The sequence below is a fragment of the Bacillus rossius genome, chromosome 12 (genome assembly GCF_032445375.1).
Source record: "Bacillus rossius redtenbacheri isolate Brsri chromosome 12, Brsri_v3, whole genome shotgun sequence".
In the NCBI taxonomy this organism is placed as follows: domain Eukaryota; kingdom Metazoa; phylum Arthropoda; class Insecta; order Phasmatodea; family Bacillidae; genus Bacillus; species Bacillus rossius.
Genome location: NC_086339.1, coordinates 31096469 through 31117134, shown reverse-complemented (window position 1 = coordinate 31117134; position 20666 = coordinate 31096469). Strand labels below are relative to the sequence as shown.

The 20666-nt window shown below is 39.9% G+C and overlaps 1 protein-coding gene and 1 long non-coding RNA gene across 7 annotated transcripts in view; one reads left to right on the top strand and one right to left on the bottom strand.

Annotated features, from left to right (window-relative positions):
- LOC134537791 (uncharacterized) overlaps positions 1–20666 on the top strand; it is a 48183-nt gene that overhangs the window by 13305 nt on the left and 14212 nt on the right. The window contains exons 2-3 of the long non-coding RNA XR_010076041.1: positions 9715–9826; positions 12570–12777. This is a non-coding gene — a long non-coding RNA (uncharacterized LOC134537791). The remainder of the gene's footprint in view (positions 1–9714; positions 9827–12569; positions 12778–20666) is intronic.
- LOC134537788 (protein unc-13 homolog B) overlaps positions 13175–20666 on the bottom strand; it is a 1087975-nt gene continuing 1080483 nt past the window's right edge. For all 6 annotated transcript variants that reach the window (XM_063378591.1, XM_063378590.1, XM_063378592.1 and 3 more), the window contains one exon: positions 13175–14211. In XM_063378591.1, the coding sequence (XP_063234661.1) occupies positions 13917–14211 (295 nt within the window). In that variant the 3' untranslated portion in view covers positions 13175–13916. The remainder of the gene's footprint in view (positions 14212–20666) is intronic.

The window sequence follows — 20666 nt, the reverse complement described above, 5'->3', positions numbered from 1 at the left end:
AGGCACTGCATGGTAGTCTATAAAATGGTGGGACCACAGTGCATCAAATGCGTGTGAAGGTGGTCAATTAATAGCTCCATCAGTCTATGATGTTTGGGCAGTAGAACTGGATATATTTGGTTGTAAGACAAGTCTTAATAATTCCAAACACCCACCCCACACCATCATAGCTTCTTGAAGCTCATTAGCATCTGGTGGATTACCAGCATGAAGTTGTTTCCAGTGCAAACGTTTTTGCACAAAGCAGAGGCAAAAGGCAGTGATGCGTTTAACCCTTAAAGATGAAAACTTCTCCAACAGTGCAATGTCTGCTGGAGGCTGGGTAGTATGCCATCAACATTTTGTTCACACTACTGTCCATTGAGGTTGTAGTTGTGGCCATTCCTCTGATAGCTTGTACAGCCATGATGGACCTGTTCACCACAGTGAGTGTTCAGCTACCTCACGCGGAAACAAGCTGCTAAAGGCACAATCAGCTGGGTTGCTGTCTGATGACACATGTGATTCCAGTGCTCTGTCAGGACAAGGTCGTGGATCTGGTCTTCATGTTTTCCAGTTATGGGGTGATCCATGTATCCAGTGGGGGACAACTGTAGTGTCTGTCCAAGGAAATATTTAGGCTATGTTCACGTGAGATCTGTAGTTTTGCAAGATCCTGTGCATTGTGCTAGCAAGCTGCAAAGCACCACAAAGTTCCAGGCAAGGCTATAGCACCTGTTTAGTTGGCCCTACCTTTTACCAAGTAAGAATACAGATTACTGAGCCGTCAGGTGATGTGACTTTGAGGCGCACAACTGCTGCATATCATGGCTTTGAACTATCAGAGAATCCATGGATTTCTAGTAAGAGCTTTATTTGAGTCACTGGCACAAATTTGGAAATGGTGATGTTGACCAGAATAGAAGCTCCCACTGGAATTGCAGTTATGAAGCAAAAATGTCAGCAGGAGGAGGGTCATCTCAACCTATTCATTGAATCCATAAGTGCTGAATGAGGTATTTTGCAAGTAGGACCACAGGAGACACCAAACCTAGAGGGTTAAATATTCAAGCCAACTCAGACAGAATGCTCTGGTTTGTAGCTGTACACGTAGGTTAAACATTGTAAGCAAACATATCCACTTCAGATCACCACTGCAGACTTAATGTTTTCACAGTAGGGAGCCCATGAGTGCTGTCCAAGGCAAGAGCCCTACTCGCTCATCTGGAGCCAGCTGGTGTAGTTTTTGGATAGCAAGGCAGGGTGCAGATGTGTTGAGCCTGTACTCATAAACTGGATCATCAGACAGTCGCCACAGAATTCTCTGATAATGAAGGAATTCCTCTTGAACTAGGATCTGATGGTACATCTGCTGCATGTCTGCATTGAATGCAACTTTTTATGCTTCAAAGCATAGCATGCATCCACAAAGTGCCTGGAAAGGCATAGGCTTAATTCCTTGTGGGAGTAATAAATCTACATAAACCTGCTGGCACGAAAGTGGCAGATGTAAATAAACCATAAAAGAAATGTTTTTTACATACATTTTTAAAATGAGGAATATGTATACTTACTTAAATACGAGTATAGTCCTAAACAATGGGTCTTCCTGCAAGTGAATAACTACTACTATCAAGTAACATGCAAGGGCAGTTTCAAAAAAATTACCTACTAATTACGCCTACATTCCTTTTCACTTGTGATTTCAACTCTGATCCATTTCTTTGCCTACATTATCCCAAATTTTGGCCCTCCATTTCCTACTCATGTGAGGGGGCAACAATGGTTCAGCATTGACAATCAGATCTCCCACCAGAAAGGAAGAACTATGATTTTTTGCAAGTGAGAAGTGTGACGGACATCCGGTGGGTTTTCTTGGAGTATTCCTGTTTCACCCACCTGTTCATCCCATCACCCCTCACCATCTCTGATAACCTGGATGTGGATGAAATGTTAGTCTGGAATATTTGAGTCCATACACCACTATGGACAGCTAAAAACAGGCTCCATACAATCTTCTCTTAGACTTCTGCCAAAGCCTGTATGCAAGCAGTTGTGACTGTTTCTATGTACAGTAGAGCACCCCTCAACCGTAATTCCCACAAACGGAACTCCTGATATCCGGTACTAATTTATTACAAAACATCTCCAAAACATTTCCGCACTGGAACGAGGCGTTTTTGCTTTTGTCTGACTACATGTCTTGTAGGCGCGCGTGCGCACGTCTGTCAGAGAGATAATTATAGCCAGTCTTTCCTGCGCATTGCGTAAATACACCGCTGGTTTTCGCGTCGGACGTGAATTACTATAAAGATGTTTATGCTATAAGTAGTTTTGTTTCACTATGTCAAGTAAACGGAAAATTCTGGCCGGCTCAAGAGTATGTACACCGACTCCCACTACACACGCTGACACACGTGATAGCCAGTAACATTTACTTCCAACGTGAGATGCTTTCAGTTTGTAGACAATAATTTAGTGTACAAATATGTATTATGTACATATTTATACATTAATATATGGATAAACAGTCTACATTTACCTGTATTTCTCTATCTCTGTGTTTTTAAACGAGATGCTTGAAGTGTTATTCTTGTGTATGTGAAATGTAAACTGTGCGTGGCAGTGACTATACACTCTCCAGGAAGTGTGAATTACTATCACGTCAACACAGAAGTAACACAACACTGCAGCTGTAGTCCTACTACCTCCCCCGAACCTCTTTATCGTCCTCTTCGCTCACCACGCACCCACCCACAGTGATAAGAAACACGTGCCTGCCAGCTTGCCTGAATGAAGGTCATTCAACCGGCCCGGAGGCCGGCCCTACCGCAACTCCCCTTACCCGGAATTTTCCTATAACCGGAATAGACCTTCCCCCAATGATTCCGGTTGAGGGGTGCTCTACTGTAGTAACCTATCACATGATACTTCTCACAGCTTATGCACAATGAGTTAATTTATTGCAGTAATACAAATTGTGTTTAGAATAATTTTCCAATAAACACTATTAATAACATCACATTTTTTTGTCTCTTGAAAAAAAAACACGTGATCATTCTTATGACATAGGAGCATCAGTCATCAGAATGGCTAAAATTTCCATCTTTTTGGAAACCTTCCAGAGAAAATTGCACACTACCAAAACCCTAAACAACTAACATTCCATGCCAGTGGCTATGAAGGTGTCAAAGAAACTTCTCATTGCATCAGTGGGGCACACAGAAATTCTTGTTTGAGTACTACACACTTAATTATGCTTCATAATCCTATGAAGGTGCTGTGCGATAGTACGAGACTCTTACCGGAAAACTTTCTAATATTCCTGCTGGTCAGTTATGTTAATGTTTCATTAATGCCATATTAAAATTAATATTAAAGTTAGTCTTGCAATGTCCTATCGTTTGCATGACCCATCCACTTAGTGAAGCCTGCGGCGGCTTGCCAACTAATGGCGCTAGTAGTAAATAGACCCAGTCCTATAACATCAATTTATGAGTTTCTCGAACAATTGCATATCATTCGTAATTCCTTCTTGTTTTAGGAATGTCATTTACAGTTCTTAATTTGTCATTAACCAAGGTGTTTTGAAGGTGTTCAGTGCTAACCAGTGCCTTATTCAACTGCAGTTACAGTTTGTGATCACCCATCAGAGCAACACACTCTTGGCACGTACAACCGTGTGTTATGAGTAGCGCAGCCAAGTTATACAGCTCAGAGTCAAGACATAAATTTTTCGCGCAAATGGCCTGGTACAGTAAACTGAACGATTTGAGTTTAGTTACTCAAGTTAACTGACTGACTAAATCACAGCTAAGCTAAGAAATACAAAAAGATTTGAATATTGGGAATGGAAAGGTTTTGTTCACATTTTACCCCGCACATGAAATGTCACTACCGTGAGATAATGACAGTTCGTTGTTGGGACACCTTGTAGTAGTGATGAGATGCCAGTGCGACCAGAAATTAATTTTGGTATTGTTTCAATCAATGCAATATATAGAGGGGCAAAGGGCAAAGTTCATGAAAAATATACTCTTCATTACAAGCTGTTTTTTTTTGTACTATTTAACACACTGCTAGTTGAATATTTTTTTTTTTAATTTTTAGTTTATATAAAGAAAAAGCTATATATATATTTTTAAATTTAACCGTGTTACTGTCTTAAATTACATTTTATGTATTTTGTGACTGCATTATTAGTTATGTAAATATAAAATATTATAGCTATTTTTCAAAGGAGTACTATTATAAATGATCTCGTGATTAATTAAAAAATATTCTTCAATGGCACATTTAAAGATATTTGGGTTATATATTCTTGTATAAGACTGCTTCATTATAAATTTTTAAGTATTTGATTTATATTTTGATGCTTTTAGGTATCTGAAAAAAAACTCTTGGTTAATATAATAAGATAGTTTAACTTGTTTGGTACAAACTAATGGGGCACTTAGTGATACAACAAAAACAGCAGAAAACGTTAAATGTAATGTTTAGAGGTATAAGTGAGAGGCTTGCAAAGTAGTTAGATAGTTCATCTGACAGCAGTGTTACCAATCATATCCACAAACGTATTGTTATTGTTAACTTGTATGTAGTATGTATATGGTTTAATTTATTTTTTATTGCCTGTTGTGATTTTGTTCAAAATTTGTATAGTTTCTGTGAATATATTAGTTTGCAATTACTGCAGATGTTTTTTTAATTGGTACATAATCAGTAATCAATATTATAAATCTTCAATTCCATTACATTTAAAATTATTAAGTTTTGAAAGGAAATTAGCAAGATTTTGTTTTCTTGAAACATGGTTTTGTTATACTAATTTAAAAATAAATATATCACTTAAGGAATTGTTCAGCACAAAATAAAACAGTGTTCAGGAAAGTAATTATTTATACATTAATGTGGTGGAAATTGATGGAATCATACTTCTCTTAATATGGAGGGAATTAAAAAAAAATTTAGTAAGACTTTTAGGATTGTTTTAGTTATGGAAATGTAGAACGGTAATCATTAGACAAAAGAGAGTTGTAGATTTTATTATGAATTAGTTTTGTTTAGAATAAATTGTCAATATATAAACATTTCATTTTCTGTTTCATCAGTGACTCATTATTGAACTGTATAATGATCACACAGTCATTACAGTATTTTAGTACACTGACAACTTTCAAAGATATTTGTCAATGTTACACATTTTTTTTCCAGTGTGTGTCACAAATAATTTTTGAATTTGTATATTAACTTTACAAATTATCAAACCAATTTCTTGATATTTGGTAAAAAAGAAAATTTACAAACAATAATATATTTTCACACCCACACAAAATAAGGTAACATTTTATTTATTAATATTATGTTTCATAGAATACCAACAGTTTTTTTCAACAAAGCACATACAATACCAATAAGCACAATTTAGTTTTCATAGTTTGTAATTTTTTTAATTTTTCTGCCAAAATTTTATAATATTGAAGAACTAATTTTAGTAGTTCAATATGTAATTTGAAATTCAAATACACACTTGAAAATTAATTTGAAAAGCAAATCGGAGAAACAATAACTCGATAAGAATATTTACAAATAAACTAAATAATTTATATAAATTTTTATTACAAACAGCACTTATATTAGTATGTACTTTAGCCATTTAGGACAATTATTAAAAAAAATAATGACACCTCGGAGCACCCCAACCAGATATGTAACGATCCAAAATGATAAGCATGCTGATATTTCTGCTATGCTGAATGCATGGAAAAATACTGTTTGCATCTATGTACTGTTCCTCCAATTAGATAAATATTGGTACTTCTTTATCCAACAGTAAGTTTAGTTACTAAAGTGTTGTTTATTTAGCAAAGTGTTAGTTTATGAGTGAAAAAGAGCAATGGACAATTTATAAAACTTTGATATTGACAATATTTTAATGTTTGTACAACTCAAGATTTATGCAGAGTAAGTCTATATAGTGTATTTATTTACATTAATTAAAGATTGTGTAATGTTACCTACTATGTAAAGGATTATAATATAAACATAAATTAGAATAAAGGAATCAAAGAAGGGTTGAGTACGTGATGCGAAGTTGTAATTGGTGCAATACAGTCTGTTCAGACATTAGTGTTAGTAATTGAAACATTTTATGCTGTACAACAGTTTAATTCAGCAATATTTGAAACTGCTGAGTAAAGTTAATGTGGAATTAATAGTGCAGCATACATAATGTGTTGCCTGCAATTTACACATTTTATTTTTTACTTACCAGTTAAGTAGTCGGGTAAAAATTATTGAAAAATAATTTATTTATTTCGAAAGTTGAATTTCTTGTTGAAGTTTTTTTTGATTGCTGGCTAGTGTAGCTGTACATACTATTCAAATTGGATGTCTGATATTGTTTTTATTGATTATAATGCATGACATTGAAGCAATAGGCAAGATGTCTGAAAAGTATGACTTTTAAAATGTTAATTTTATAATGGTTATAGTCTGTATGTGGTTATTCTAATAAGTGTTAAATGGAAATGTTGGTGTCAGAAAATACAAATAGCAGATATATAAGCATGCTTTCACACTAATATTGGCAATCAACCCACCGTGGAAGAACAAGAAATGTAGATATAATTACAATGCTTTTTTGTATCTTTTATAATAACGTTCTTGTACGAAACCACAGATTATTATTCTTCTATCATTTCTTTCACATTACTAACCTAATTTTCTTCATTTTTAAAATTCAATATAACTTTTTTACTTTATACATTTATATAGAAAAAGTTTATGGTAACAACATTTCTGTGATGTTTTAACAGAGAACAACATATTGTGACAACAGGTCAGTAATTATTATTAATATCAATAATTATTTGTTAGTTATTGATACAACTAGTTACAATTGTACAAGACAAAGAACATGGCTCAAAATAAAGAATTTGGGCATAAAAGGATGTGGTTTAATGGGGGGGAAAAATGAATGCTAGAGAGTCAACACCTACTGATAAAAGTTATACAATATTTTGAAATATTTTACTTTTAAAAATCTTGATGAACAGCAGTCAAAATTAATTCATAATACACCACGCATACAATAAACATTGTATTGTCAACATTATGTTTTATTCTTATAACCAGTCTGTTTTTAATCTAGTGTGTGTCAAATATCCTGTTTGTTGGAACTCATAATTAAATGCTCTTCAGTTTGTCACTAGACATACAGATTATTTTTTAGGGATAAAATATTATACGGATGCTACATTCCACCATACAACTTGGCAGTTCAACAGTGTTCGACTATGCCATATTTTTTATTTGAATTGATAAGTGGTTATTTAGCGGAAATAAATCAGTATAAAAATATTTCACTTTAGTTAGAGTTCTCTAAGGTGGGACAGTTTTCATCTCCAGAAGCTACGTGATTCAACTAAATTTTTTTTTCTGGAAGATCTAACATTTCAAAACTAATATTTATTTTTCTATCCTCAAATTTAATTCATGGCAAGCAGAATGAAATATTTACATCACATTGCAAGAGTTGAACACTGCCATTTTGTATGCATGTGAACATTTGTGGTGCCTTTTGACCCAGGGGGTTCCCTAAAAGTAGTTTTTGATGCAATAAAAAAAATATATATATTTTTTCTCTCTTACAATTTCAGCAAATGAAAGCATGTTACAAATGGTTGGTTTACACCCCCAGTGATATTGAACTATCTGCTCAGCATGAACTATTGTTCATTTCCACACAGCAAAGTTAAATAAAAAAAATAATTTTAACCATAAATATAATTTTTTTTGCTGTCAGATTAAACTATAATATACAATTTTTGAAATTTATTTGTGATAGTAAAATTGATATCAATTGCTGCAATGTTTTCTAGGATGTATTTATCATTGCTTGTAACTTTATTGAAAGAAATTATGCAGGTAAGAATTTTGTGCGCTTCATGTTGTAATTATGATGTTATTTGTTTGATTGTTATTTGTACATGTGTATGGTTAACATTAGCTGTATTGGCAGACTTAAATAGTATTTTGTCAAATATTTTGACGAAAAGTGCTATTAAACAACCAGAACAATAGGAGTACTGACAACTTAGCAGTGTGAACTTTTGAATTTTAGGGTTTCGTGAGATAGCATCTTATAAGGAAATTAATTCTTTGTAAATAATACCTTATAATATTTTGTATCGTTTGATTACTGCAGTAATTTCAGAACATTAACTACAGGCCATTGTGGTATGATTTTGTCATGAATTTGTAATATTCTAATTTTGACTTAATATTAGAACACTGAATTATTTATATGTTGGACATTTTTCTTTAGCAACTCGCATTAAAAGCTTTTATGTTACCGCTAAGCTGGAACTGCTACATGGCTTATACTAAAAAGTAATGTGTTAAAAAAGTATGTAATTTAGTAGCTAGCAGGGAATAGTTCATTTCATAAATATTATGCAACTAAGTTTTGGTAAACTATGTCATATAAATGTTCCTTACTACATATTTTAATGTTAAGAATAGCTATATCATTTTTATTGTCAGTTTAGCACATGAATTTGTATACATTTGCCAGTAAGTTCATTTCTTTTTTTAACAGTTTTCCTTTTTTTTATTTTATGAAATGGCATATCTTATATATCTTGAGCCAGTTATGTATTTTGAAATCTGAACAATGGTAGAATATGATATATGTTTACATGAATACTCAAAAAGCTAAACAAAATGTATGTAACAATCATAAAATAATAGTTGTATAGTGGTTAACGTTATTCTAACATGTATTTATTTCTCGTAAACTCACAGTATTTACATATGATGGAGAAATATGTAATAGGTAGCCCAAAATCAGAACTTAATTAAGGATTTATACCAGTATGAAGCTGCACTACTTATCCTACTATTCCTAACTGATGGATAAACATTTTATTTTTGTAACATTAACTCATGATTCAAGGTATCAACTAAGACTGCATTTTGTTAGTTCACAATGTATTTTTATCAGTGTTTATTCTTTCTTTATAATATTTGTTTCATTTTCACGGTTGTTGAATCTGAGTGTAACAAGCTCACTAAATTCTTGCAACCTCTTAACTGTAACTGCTCTAGTGAGATTTTAGGGACCCCATTGTTCGATCTGATGGTAATGCCTAATAATGTCGGCATACTCAGAAACCTTTGTGCTTTCAGGAGTGAAAATACTAACATGTTTGCATTCACAAGATTAATTATACAACACTGACTTGTTTATTTAAGTTCATTTTGCTATTAATTTATTATGTCTACTATGCATTTTCATCATTTATCCTTGTTATACTCGTGAATTGATTAGGGTGGGCCAGTCAAATACTGAAACACCATAAAATATTTAGTTCCAGAAAGATTTAATATTTGAGGAAAGAGATCTAAAGAAATATATTTGAGGAAACGAACAGTTCAGAAATTCCAACAGTATTCGAACTGGGCTACATAATTTACTCCTGTAGAAAGTACAGGTATAAGAAAATGCTTAGTATAAAGCAATCTAAAAGAATCAGCTTTTATGATTCGAGTTAAATTTTTGTTTAAAAAGGGAGATTATTTTGTGATTCCAGTTGCAATTTTGGTGTTATATGGTGTATTGATATGGTTTTCATTGTTATTTTGGTTTTATAGCTATTCACCATACAATCTTGTCCGAAGCTGTAATTAATCCATGCCCAGTGGTGTTAAGTCTTATTCATTTTATTGCAGATTTCAAGAAGGGATGCATCCCGACGACCCCCTACTTTGGTTGTGCCCGTGTGCAAAGGTTTTGCAGAGGAATACCATTTATACATCTACAGCAGGGAGCAGTCGCATCAAGGTCTGTTTTAACTATGCATGTCTGCAACCAATCACCTCCAATTCTCGTCCCTTTTATGTAAACACTTCATGTTCCTTACATCTATTTAATTTTCAGTAAATACTTACATAGCTACACATCCCAATCTCTCTTGCCAGGACCTATGAGTTAGGTACTCTTATTTTGCTGTCTGATATTCTCATTGGGCATATATTTTTTTCAATTTTTCTCTGGACTGTATTCCATCCAAAATTTCATTACACTTTCCTTTATTTTAATTGAACCTTTTCTCATTGATCAATTAATTTTTTAAAATTTTGTCATGCCCACAATTTTAATATTTTCTAAGTTAAACCTTTAGTAAATGTTTTCTTGACCCAAAACTGTTTCACTCCTCCCCCCTTCCTTGTTTTGTGAATCATTATGTTTTCTGCTGACCATTGTTTGAATAAAGTGGTTTTTTTTAAAATAGAATATCTTAATAAATTTTAATGAAAGGTGTAATTCCACTCTAATAACAATACTTTGCTCATTAATGTTTACTGTGATACTGGAACAAATAATTATATACTAACCAAGATCTTATCATTTAAATTATCTGAATAAGATGTAAATTATACCCAACTAATTACTCCTCTAAAATTAAATTAATTAGTAAATTGTAGTCAAAACTGTAAAAAAAGAGGAAATAAAAATAATTAATATTTAAAAAAATCCTATTTTGTGGGAAATTCCTGACTACTGTAAATCCCCTTTTGTGTGGAGAAATACCTAAATATCCTTATGCTGCGGCTTTTTCGTAAAGTACATATAAAATTATGAAAATTACCATTTTCCAACACTAGAGATGTTCCTGTATTTATTCTGAAAACAGTGTTAATAAATTTCTACTAGTTTCTGAGAAATCTTATTTTTAGCTCACATTTCTATATCTGTGCATTGCCGCCACAATTAATTGTTTACCTGTGTCGGTTTGTGTGTGTTTTGAAGAACTTCAAATATTGTGAATGGTTGATTAGGTAAGGCTAGCTACATTAAAAATACTTTCAAACATTGTGGACGGTTCGTTGGGTTAGTTTAGATAAATTAAAAATACTATAAAATAATTCTTTTGGTTACTTATGAATTACGAATTTAAGATGTATCAATCTTGAATTGTTCACATGAATTTACAGAATTTTTATTGTGTCTAGTGTTGGAAAATGTTTTTTTTTTTCATAATTTTATTTTTACTTTGCAAAAACCCGCAAAGTAAGATATTTACCGAAATACCCTTTCTATTGTTAAGTCCCAGTCTTCAGTTCTTTGATGTTATAACTTTTCTGGTTCAAAATGAGTGGCAGAAAGCAGGGTGTTGTATGGCTGTAATTTGAACAGCTCAGAACCAAAATAACTAAAGTAATAAAAAAACCTGGTTTGAACAAAAAAAAAACCAGGTTACGTTGTATTTTTCTAACCTGTGTTGCAGTAATGTGTATTATAAAATTGGTGTTAAATTATTGTATCTTTACTGAACGTTGTCTATTTTTTTCTTACTGAATTTTGATAGTTAGTGCCTTCTAAAGCAACTTCCCATTATAAAGATAAATTAATTTTTAAGTTAAAACCAAATACTTCAATTTCTGTTGGAACAGCAATAATTATTGTGATTTAGGTGAAATATGCTTGTACCAGGGGCGTAGCCAGGGGGGGGGGGGGGGTTAAGGGTTCAAACCCCCCCACCCCCTTAGCACCAAATCTTTAATTAATTTCTTATTCATCACTCAAACAAATTTCATATTAAAATTAATAAAATTTTTACCATTACAATATTTAAATTTAAGTACCGAAAACTGCTAAAATAGCACTATTTTACACCTTAAAATCCAAATTTTCCCGGGGGAGGACCCCCGGAACACCTGCTTTAATACAGGGGGGGGGGGGGGGGGGCATGCTTCTTAACACCCCCCATACACAAATCCTGGCTACGCCACTGGCTTGTACAATAATACTGCTGCTTTTCATACACTTACATTCGTTGTTAATGGAAGTAATTTTTATAATTTTACAGTTTATAAATAAACTTATGTTACTCAAAATAATTATTCTCTTAACAATAGTTGAAGTAAAATGTCTGGGCCACTAACACTTGGTGTAGGCGTACTTAACTAATGCACATTTTGAAGTTTTTCGAAATGGCAGTCCCATCCTGCTGAGGGTAGAGTTACTGAATAGATTTCAATAAAAATTTTACATTCAATTATTTGTAGCATTTTTTTTAAGTATTAACAAAATTCTGTTTAAATAAGGGACAGTTTTGTTTAAAGCAACATAATAGGTGATAATTCCCTAACATTCATCTGATCACAAAATTGCTTTGATATGAGATAGTGTGTCTGATTTTAGTTTTTTTCCTTGTTTAACAAGTTAATTTTTAAGCATGCACTTTTGTGTGATTATAATCACATTATTAATCAAAGAGTTAATAAGGAAAAAATAAGTCTGAAAATATGAAATTATTATTAATTAATTGCCTGCATGTTAAAACATTTGAGTTAAACAGTAGTGAATAATAGATACTGTATGGGTATGTGTAACGTAGGTGCTTTTAAATTAAATTTTCTTCACATCAGTAGCATAATTCACTCTGTTAGTATATGTCAAAGTGTGAAATAATTTTACATTAGAATAGTCTGAGAACGATTATTCAAATTTTATCTTGTACAACTGGAAACTGTTCCTTTAAACTTCAGTTTTATGCTTAGTATTGCGAAAACATTTACAGACTGGAATTCTTCTTGGTCCCACATATAAACTGCTTGAATGAAGCCATAATTTTTTGACACATGTCAAAATGTCTAAAGCAGTAGAAATGTTCTTTGATGCCAGAGAAGCAACGAACAGTAGTTCATGTTAAGCAAGGTCGTGGACATCAACTGCTGCAAACTGTGAACTTAAAAACCAGAAGGAAGTCAGGAGGCGAAGCAAATGAGGTAAGCATGTTAACATGCATACTGATACAATCAGAAACTGACTCATGAAGGCAAGGCTTTGGAATATCACAGAGAAATATAACAAGACCACTGGTATACTTACAACAAGGAACTGGGGAAAATTTACATACTTTAGTTTACAGGCTTAGTTTAGAGTTTAGAATTTAAACAAATGACTGTTTAGTTGAATCGAGTCATTTTGAAGATGTTTGTCCTTTTTATTTTTTCCCCCTTGATGGTTATCTCGTGCTTCATGGTGATGCTTGTAATTTTACAATGATGCTGAATTTTCAACTTTGTAAGTTTGTCCAGTGCACTCAGTGGTTGCTTAAAAAAGAATATTTTTCCAACACAATATTACATTCAAGACCAAAAAAAAAAATTAAAATGAGAAATGTTTTATAGATGCAACATTTTTTACTGTTATTATCATTATTTATCGCTCTCGTTTACTAGAACGCAGTAAACCAGAGTGTGTCGTAACATCAACTCAACTACAATATTTTATTTTCATACAAAAACATTTGTGTGTTATTGTTAATTTTTCTGTGCGATAACAAAGAGATAAATTTTTTCCTGTAGCTCGACACTACAGCACTGCAGGCTTTACACGCTTCAGTGTCCCATTTGTGTGTGTCGTTTAAAGTTATCGTCAGATACGTACCACTGGCATACTAACTTGTGCGTAACCATTGACGAGGCAGTTTCATGCGGGAACTGCGTGGTAGAACAGGGTGTAACTCGTGAACCTCAGAAAAGTCACTTCACCTAACACGCATGCGTAACACGTTGGCTTAGACTTTTAGGTCGTAGGAGGTGTCGGCCAAAGTAAATGCATTCTCTGGCCGAACAAAAAAATATGTGGCTCCGACGTTAGCAGATGAGTTGATTCCCTTCAATGTGATATTCTGCCAAAATGATGATTTAAGGACTCTTCATCATCGTAAAAAATGTTACTTTTTTTCCCCCTCCCATTAACTGCTGAAATGAACACTCTGGTCACGAGTGGGAGTGCGTTCAAGGCTTGAGGGTCGCCTCGCGGGATCGACGATGCGAGTTTCGGACGGCCGACGCTGCGGGGAGGCAGAAGAAACGATGCGATGGGTGGAGGGGCCGGTTCACCCCGCACGTGATCCCCCTCAAGTGGGGTTCGGTAGGGGGTTCTCTGTACGTATGTCGGACTTGAGCTTGACGAACTCGCGGGCCACCTCGTCGTTGGTGCGCTGCGACAGGATGCGCAGGATGGTCCAGCCCGTCTCGTCCATGGCGATGCGCTTGCCGAGGGACAGCCAGCATGCGCAGGACCCCTGCTCCACAATGTCCTTCAGCTGCAGCACGGCCACGCCCACCAGGCGGTCGTCCCGTGCAAAGCAGTAGTCCTTCACGCAGATATGCAGCTCAAAGAAGTCCAGTTGCTCCTCGTTGCCGATGATGCTGGAAATTAAAAATTACATTTTTGGCTTTGTTACTGTGGGCTGTATCTTCTGTGACATTTACAACCAAACAGTTACTGGAAAGGTTGCTACAACAGAATTGTGTTACTAGAAGATAAATTGATGAGTTACTGGGTTAACTACAAGAATTACCAATTCTAATATGGGTTTTGTAATGTATCATTTTGACTTATACTCAATGCATAATATTTTGACATCGCCTCAAGTGCTCCTTCCAGTCGCCTAGACAGTTGTTGCACTTTGCCACCTCTTTGCACCGAGGACACCACCAGTGCACTTGTGCAGCAAAGTGTAGATCGTGTTGGAGAGAGAGGGGGGGGGGACGAATGGTAGAACCTGGGAACCCTCAGGCAACGAGGCACGAACCCCTCTGCCACCTACCTGAGCAGCCGGGACAGTCACCACGCCAGACGGATCAGCCAGGCGACATTGATCTTTTCAATTGTTCAAAATTTTGTTAAAATCTTAAGTACCAAACAGGGCGACACAGTAAGGACAAACAGTTGGGGTCATCAAAGGCCCCTTGACCTGGAGTGGGATGTTCAAATTGTCCTTACCATTGTAGTGACCTTCCCTTGGCCCAGGTGAAGAGAGTTTTTGGTTTGCTTGGGTTCTGGTGGGATCAGCTGATGTCGGTCGGGCTCGGGGCGATCTTCCGTTAGTGCCGCTAGTGGTAGCTCAGGTGATGTCGGGTCGACGACTAGACGCATAGCATCACGGTGGACCTTGGCTGTCCTGACCAGGTAAGTAGTGGTCCCCAATCGAGCCATTACCCTCTGAGGTTTGGACCATCTGGGTGCTAGGCCTACACAGAATTTTTGCCTGCCAGCTGACAAGTGATGAAGCTTGACGTGGACCAACTGCCAGAGGGCGAGTTGGGTGGGTGGAGTGGTGGCTTCAGGATTTTGACGAACTTATAAATTGGAATTTTATATGCAGAGCCTCGGCTTGCTGGGTATCTGCAGGGGCCGGGTCCTCAGTCCCGATGGCACTCAATTCGCCTGGCAGCGCTAGGGTACGGCCTTGCAGCAGCTCGGCCGGGAAGAGGCCCGTGACCACAATGGTCCTGCGCCAGATACAATACAAGAGAGTGGGGAGGTGGATATCCCACTTGGTATGGCCCTCATCTAGGCCAATTCGTAGTTGAGTCTTAATGTCCTTATTGTGTCTTTCTGTAGGGTTTGCCCGTGTATGGTAGGTGTGGGTGGTGTTTCACCCCCCACCACCTACATGATTCCTACCCAGTGATGACCTACGAATTGTACACCATTGTCTGTCAGGAGTACTCTGGGAAATTCATAACTTGGGAACACTTCCCGGTTCAACAGGGCGGCTACCGTTCCCACCTTGACATTCGCCACTGCGATTGCCTCTGTCCATCGTGTAAATACATCCGTAATTACCACAATGAACCACTTTTCCCTGGTGGCGCTATGGTGTGGAATGGTGTGTCTGTTTGCCTGGGCACCTGTTGCTCCACTCCGTCAGGTCTGTGTGCCTTGTGCTGCTGGCAGTGCTGGCACGTTCTCATGTAATTTTAGACCTCCACAGAAACCCCTGGCCAGTGAAAGACCCTGCTGACTTCCCATAGGGTTTGCTCTGCTCCGGGGTGCTTTGCGAGTGCGTGAGCATAAAGGAAATGCAGAATGGCTGGCCGTGCGGCAGGGGGCACGTGGATACGTCACCTGCGCCTCCCACCAGCACCTCGTGCCTGGAGCAGCCCCTCGAAGCTGCGCTGGTTCGGGACTCGAGCACCACACTCGGCGAGTCGGGCTCGGCTACTTGGGTCACTGTTGGGCATCGCATATGTGCACACTTAGGTCGGCAATGGTGTGGATAGTGGTGGGTAGTTTGGGTGTGTTCGGCCCACGCAAGGCTTATAGCATGGCAGGTGGTGGCGCTGGAGCCCTAGTGGACTGGGGGCAGAAGGTCCCACCGTGGCTGTCGTGGAAGGTGGTGTCAAGGTCGGGATTTCTGGAATGTTTGTCAGCCAGTTGGTTTTTTCTGCCAGGAACATGTTCCACCATGAACGAGTAATTTTGAATTATTAGAGTCAACTGGTTAATTTTGACTTCCCTGAGCGGAGTCCAGGTACTTGAGGCACTGGCTGTCCATGCGGAGGGTGAAAGGGCGCCCTCGATGAGGTGTTGGTACTGTTTAAGTGCCCACACCACCACGAGGCACTCCTGCTTGTTGACATGGTATTTTCTCTCAGCCTGACCAAACTATGCACTAGCATATTCAATGACTCGGCACTGGCCCCTTGCATCCAGTTGATACAGCAAAGCACCCACACCATCATAGATGGCATCAGTAAGCACGATCAAGGACTCGTCCTGTAGCAGCCGAGACAGGGTGTGGCAGTTGCGAGAATTCTGATTAACCAGCTCCAGGGCCTGGTAAGCAGCCTGCATCCACTTGAATTTTTGTTTGGAGGAGAGCAGGTCGGCCATGGGCGTCGTGATTGTGGCAAAATGGGGAATGAGGAACCTCAGTCAGTTCAACACCCCCATGAGTTTCTGGAGCTGTTTCCGTGTTCGGGGGTGCCTGCTTGTCCTGAGGGCTAGCTGGTTGGGCAGCCGGCGGCAACCCTCAACATCGGCTACGTGCCCCAGATCTCATTTCTGCTGCCCCAATGTGGCACTTCTGTGGGGCGCAGGTAAGCTCATGCCTGGTGAGCTGTTCAAAGACCAGGGCGAGACGGTGCGCGTGGTCCTCCCATGAACATGACCAGATGATCACGTCCAGGTAGGCCATGGCAAACTTGCCAATGTAACTATCCAGCATGCGGACCATCGTGATCAGAAAGGTTTAGGGGGCGTCCATCAGATTCAACAGCATCGCGCAGAACTGGAAGCGCCGGCTTTCAGGGGCTGTGAAGGCGGTCTTGGGGCATTCCGGCATCTGCCAGTACCCCGACTTGAGGTTCAGAGTACTGAAAATGTAGGCTTTGTCAAGTCCAGCTAGGGCATCAGTTATATTAATAAGAGGTGGCAGTGCTGAAATGGTGAGACTGTTTATGGGCTTGAAATTGACACAGAACTTCAGAGTCCCAACCTTTTTATTAGCCATGATGATTCGACTGTTGTTGGGGAGGTACTGGGCGGGATGACCCCACTCTCCAGCATCTCCTCGATCTGCACTTGTATAGCCTCCTGCTCTTGGGTCCCGAACCTGAGTACTTTTTTCAAAGGGGTGTGTGTGAGGCACAAGGGGGATGCTATGAACGAACGGTGATGGTTGTCCTCCGAAGACGTTCTGCCGCTGCAAATACCTGTGGATGATTACTAAGCACCTCTTTATACACTACAAATATTCAGCCGGAACACCACGACGGAGCTCGTCCAAACCTGTGACATGAATGGGTGGGGAATGGGGTGGCTGATTGAGCCTTTACACTGTCCAGCGGCTGCGGGTACCCAGGTGCATACGCTTGGCCCGTACCTCAATGGTGGTGTCCACCTGAGCCAGCCAAGAAGCTCCCAGGATTAGCTCCTCTTGCAGGTAGTACACTACTAGAGCGTCTGTGACTTACATGGTCCCTGATGTTGATCATTACCCATCGCTAGATGCGCGGGGACGGGAAGCTGGCGTGCAGAAGCGTGATAAGGTGGACAAAGATGATTAGGTGTCAGTGCATCTCACGCTGGGATCAAGGTGCCGTTGGTTCGCCAAGCTTCGGCCGCGCAACACCCGAGCAAAGATGTGAGTAATGCCTTTTTCTTGGCTTCTGGTTGTATGCCGTATCAGGTAATTGTCTTGTGACGTTTAGGCAGTTATTGCAGCTGCCATCATCAGGTAGACTAAGTCTGACTGGCCAGGTAAACGAGCCAGACTTTGTGTACCTGATGATGGCAGCTGCAATGACTGCCGAAATGTTGCAAGACAATTACCTAACACGGCATACAGTCAGAGGCCAAGAAAAGGCGTTACTCACATCTTCGCTCGGGTGTTGTGCGGCCGAAGCTTGGCGAACCGGCGGCAACTTGATCCCAGCGTGAGATGCGCTGACACCTTATCATCTTTGCCCGCCTTATCGTGCCTCTGCACCCCAGCTTCCCCCCCCCCCCCCCCCCCCCATGTCTAGCGATGGGTAATGCTTAACATCAGGGACCATGTAATTCAGACAGATTCTCTAGTAGTGTACTACCTGCAAGAGAAGCTAATCCTGGGAGCTGCTTGGCTGGCTCAGGTGGATGCCACCATTGAGGTACGGGCCAAGTGTATGCACCTGGATACCCGCCGCCGCTGGACATTGTACAGGCTCCATCAGCCACCCCATTTCCCACCCATTCATGTCACAGGTTTGGACGTGCTCCGTCATGGTGTTCCGGCTGAATATTTGTAGTGTATAAAGAGGTGCTTAGTAATCATCCACAGGTATTTGCAGCGTCAGAACGTCTTCGGAGGACAACCATCACCGTTCGTTCACAGCATCCCCCTTGTGCCTCACACACACCCCTTTGAAAAAAGTACTCAGGTTCGGGACCCGAGAGCAGGAGGCCATACAAGTGCAGATCGAGGTGATGCTGGAGAGTGGGGTCATCCCGCCCAGTACTTCCCCCAACAACAGTCACATCGTCATGGCTAATAAAAAGGTTGGGACTCTGAGGTTCTGTGTCAATTTCAGGCCCATAAATAGTCTCACCATTTCAGCACTGCCACCTCTTATTAATATAACTGATGCCCTAGCTGGACTTCGAGACGCCTACATTTTCACTACTCTAGACTTCAAGTCGGAGTACTGGCAGATGCCGGAACGTCCAAGACCGCCTTCACAGCCCCTGACAGCCGGCGCTTCCAATTATGCGCGATGCCGTCTAATCTGATGACCGCCCCCTCAACCTTTCTGATCTCCATGGTCCGCGTGCTGGATAGTTACATTGGCAAGTTTGCCATGGCCTACCTGGACGACGTCATCATCTGGTCATGTTCATGGGAGGACCACGCGCACCATCTCGCCCTGATCCTTGAATGGCTCACCAGGCATTAGCTTACCTGCGCCCCACAGAAGTGCCACATTGGGGCAGCAGAAATGAGATCTGGGGCACGTAGCCGATGTTGAGGGTTGCCGCCGGCTGCCCAACCAGCTAGCCCTCATCGAGGACAAGCAGGCACCCCCGGACACGGAAACAGCTCCAGAAACTCATGGGGGTGTTGAACTGACTGAGGTTCCTCATTCCCCATTTTGCCACAATCACGACGCCCATGGCCGACCTGCTCTCCTCCAAAAAAAATTCAAGTGAATGCAGGCTGCTTACCAGGCCCAGCATTTCCGCAACTGCCACACCCTGTCTCGGCTGGTACCGGATGAGTCCTTGTTTGTGCATACTGATGCCAGCCAGGACGGTATGGGCGCAGTGTTGTATTAACTGGATGCAAGAGGCCAGAGCTGAGTCATTGAATATGCTAGTGCAAAGTTTGGTCAGGCTGAGAGAAAATACCATGTCAACAAGCAGGAGTACTTAGCGGTGGTGTGGGCACTTAAGCAGTACCGACACTACCTCGAGGGGCGCCCTTTCACCCTCCGCATGGACAGCCAGTGCCTCAAGTGGCTGGACTCCCTCAGGGAGGGAAGTCAAAATTGACCAGATGGGCTCTGATAATTAATAATTTCTCGTTCATGGTGGAACACGTTTCTGGCAGAGAAAACCAACTGGCTGACAAACGTTCCAGAAATCCCGACATTTACACCATCTTCCACGACAACCACGGTGGGACCTTCTGCCCCCAGTCCACTAGGGCTCCAGCGCCACCACCTGCCATGCTATAAGCCTTGCGTGGGCCGAACACACCCAAACTACCCACCACTATCCACACCATTGCCGACCTAAGTGTGCACATATGCGATGCCCAACAGTGACCCAAGTAGCCGAGCCCGACTCGCCGAGTGTGGTGCTCGAGTCCCGAACCAGCGCAGCTTCGAGGGGCTGCTCCAGGCACGAGGTGCTGGCGGGAGGCGCAGGTGACGTATCCACGTGCCCCCTGCCGCATGGCCAGCCATTCTGCATTTCCTTTATGCACACGCATTCGCAAAGCACCCCGGAGCAGAGCAAACCCTATGGGAAGTAAGCAGGGTCTTTCATTGGCCAGGTGTTACTGTGGAGGTCAAACATTATGTGAGAATGTGCCAGCACTGCCAGCATCGCAAGGCACAGAGACCTGATGGAGTGGAGCAGCAGGTTCCCAGGCAACCACACACCATTCCACACCATAGCGTTCGATATCATGGACCAATATCCTCGTACCACCAGGGAAAAGTGGTTCATTGTGGTAATTACCGATGTATTTACACAATGGACAGAGGAAATCACAGTGGTAAATAAATGTCAAGGTGGGAACGGTAGCCGCCCTGTTACTGTTAGACCGGGAAGTGTTCCCAAGTTATGAATTTCCCAGAGTACTCCTGACAGACAATGGTGTACACTATGTGGG